At 38.2% G+C, this 2182-nt stretch overlaps 1 protein-coding gene across 2 annotated transcripts; it reads right to left on the bottom strand.

Moving 5' to 3' along the window:
* Nucleotides 1-551: 551 nt before the first annotated feature.
* On the bottom strand, nt 552-1730 carry LOC148049471 (olfactory receptor 5G9-like). Of its 2 annotated transcripts, XM_087716408.1 has the most exons (2): nt 1721-1730; nt 552-1474 (listed from the first exon to the last, which is right to left on the bottom strand). In XM_087716408.1, the coding sequence occupies exons 1-2, from the start codon at nt 1728-1730 to the stop codon at nt 552-554; spliced, it is 933 nt and encodes a 310-aa protein (XP_087572534.1). The 2 variants fall into 2 exon arrangements, with proteins under 2 accessions (XP_087572534.1, XP_087572491.1); XM_087716365.1 differs by lacking the exon at nt 1721-1730 and having other exon boundaries at nt 552-1484.
* Between the last annotated feature and the right edge of the window lie 452 nt (nt 1731-2182).

Here is a 2182-nt window from a genome sequence, read left to right as displayed (position 1 = left end):
TGTTACTTGTCGTTCAACTTTCTGTAGGAATTTCAATTCAATGGAACCTTTAGAAGGATTTTGGGGGCCACACTTAAGGTTGTATAGTATTGTATGAGACCCTTTGACTTTAGCCTATAGAGACACGTTTGAAAAACCTAAAAGGAAAATCAACTTAAAAAAAAAATCCCAAACCCTTCTGCTTAAAGGTAGAAAATATTTTACCAGGCTGGTGGTCCTTAGGTATATGAAGATTGTAAGTTCCAGAATCTCCCAGTCAGGATGAGCTCCACATTCTATATGGAAAGTTATGGAAAACTGAATGTCCCCACTCCTTAGGGCAGAATGTGTATCTAGGGAAAAATAGGGCATTGTTTTGTGTGTGTGTGTGTGTGTGTGTGTGTGTGCGCGCATTGAAAATTTTTTACCCAAACAGAATTAATTAAGATTCAGACAAGCTCAGAATTGCCTCTATTGTTACTATGATTATTAAAACAGACTTATTCCATCAAAAGCAAAATATTAAGATCAGTCTTTTTCATTTTACACAAAGCTGGAAATCTTAATTTGGTTTATAAAAGTCCCTTTCTTCTGATCACCCTGCCTACAGCAGTTTGTACTTCCTTGTTCCTTATGCTGTAGATCAGTGGGTTTAACATGGGGGTGATCACTGCATAAAACACAGAAAACACCTTGCCCTGGGCTGGTAGAAAGCTATGGCTGGGCCGCACATATATACAGAAGAGGGTGACATAGAAGATGGAAACAGCAGTGAGGTGGGTGGAACAGGTGGATAAAGCCTTCCCCTGCCCCTCCGCAGATTGCATCCTCAGGATGGCACAAAGAATATAGATATAAGAGATGATAATGAAAATGCTGCTGAGAGAGCCATAAGTACAGGACATGATAAAAAGCACCATCTTGTTGATTTGTGTCTCAGAGCAGGAGAGGGATATGACAGCAGGGATATCACAGAAAAAATGATTGATCTTGGACTTGCAGAAAGTTAGTTGGAAAGTCATAACTGTGTGTGTCATGGCATTTAATAGTCCAGCAAAACAAGGTGGAACTAAGAGTAACAGGCAGGTTTTCCTAGACATCATAACCGTATAAAGCAATGGATGAGAAATAGCTACATACCGATCATAAGCCATAGAGGCTAAGAGATAACCTTCAGCAGCCGCAAAGAAGCCAAAAAACCACATTTGTGCTGCACATTCCCTTAAGGAAATGGTTTTGCTTTCCGTTAGAAAACCTATCAACATCTTTGGGGTGACCACAGAAGAATAGCAAAGGTCAAGTAATGACAGGTTACTAAGAAAGAAGTACATGGGGGTGTGAAGTCGAGAGTCTATTTGGATTAATAAAAACATTGCAAAATTTGCCAGCAACGTAATGGAATAAATTATCAGGAAGAAAATGAAGAGCAAAACCTGTAATTCGGGAGAGCCAGCAAATCCAATCAAAATGAATTCATTAACCAGTGTGTGATTGGCTATCGCCATGTGTGCTTTTTCTGCAAAGAAAAGTGAAATGTAAGCTTAGCTGCAAAATATCATAAAACATTGACAATGAATGGAAGAAGATAAAAAAGGACATTCTCACATGCAACTTTTTTTTTGCACAAAAAAATCCCCAATTTCTACTGTCATCTAAAAAAAATAGAACGTTTGGATAGCAAGTGAAACTTGACTTAAAAAACAAACAGATTACACACATCGTGTGCAATATAAAAAAATACGACTAAACATGCCTCTTAACTTTTCCAAATTCTGCAATTTTATATTTCTCTTGTCCTGAAATCATACCCCATAAAAAGCCACAATCTCTTTATGCTGTAAAACTGCATTTTCCCTTCTGTCCACCTCAACTATGAAATTTATTTCCTTCTTGTTCCTGACTGTAACCTTAATCACTCTTACCTGGGATTAAATTGTACTTTGCACAGAGAGGATCCTTTTAAGCAGTGAGATCAGAGAAAACCATGCATGGGTTCCAGAGAAAGGCTCCTTGGGATGGATTTCTGGTCTTGCAACACAGAAAGACCTCTTTATATTTGTCCTCCAGCCTTCTTAACTAGCCTTTGGGGAGTGTAGTGCCACCATCAGGTAGTAACCAATAATTACTTTTTGTTGTTCCAGAGGGCATAGCAATTACTTGCACTGAAAAAAATTGTATTTAATCTGAAAGTGCTTCAGTTTCT

Source organism: Thamnophis sirtalis, unplaced genomic scaffold (assembly GCF_051295495.1).
Source record: "Thamnophis sirtalis isolate CommonGarterSnake01/CBP01778 unplaced genomic scaffold, rThaSir2_p1.2 scaffold_1, whole genome shotgun sequence".
Taxonomy (NCBI): domain Eukaryota; kingdom Metazoa; phylum Chordata; class Lepidosauria; order Squamata; family Natricidae; genus Thamnophis; species Thamnophis sirtalis.
This window is presented reverse-complemented; position numbering and strand designations above follow the sequence as displayed.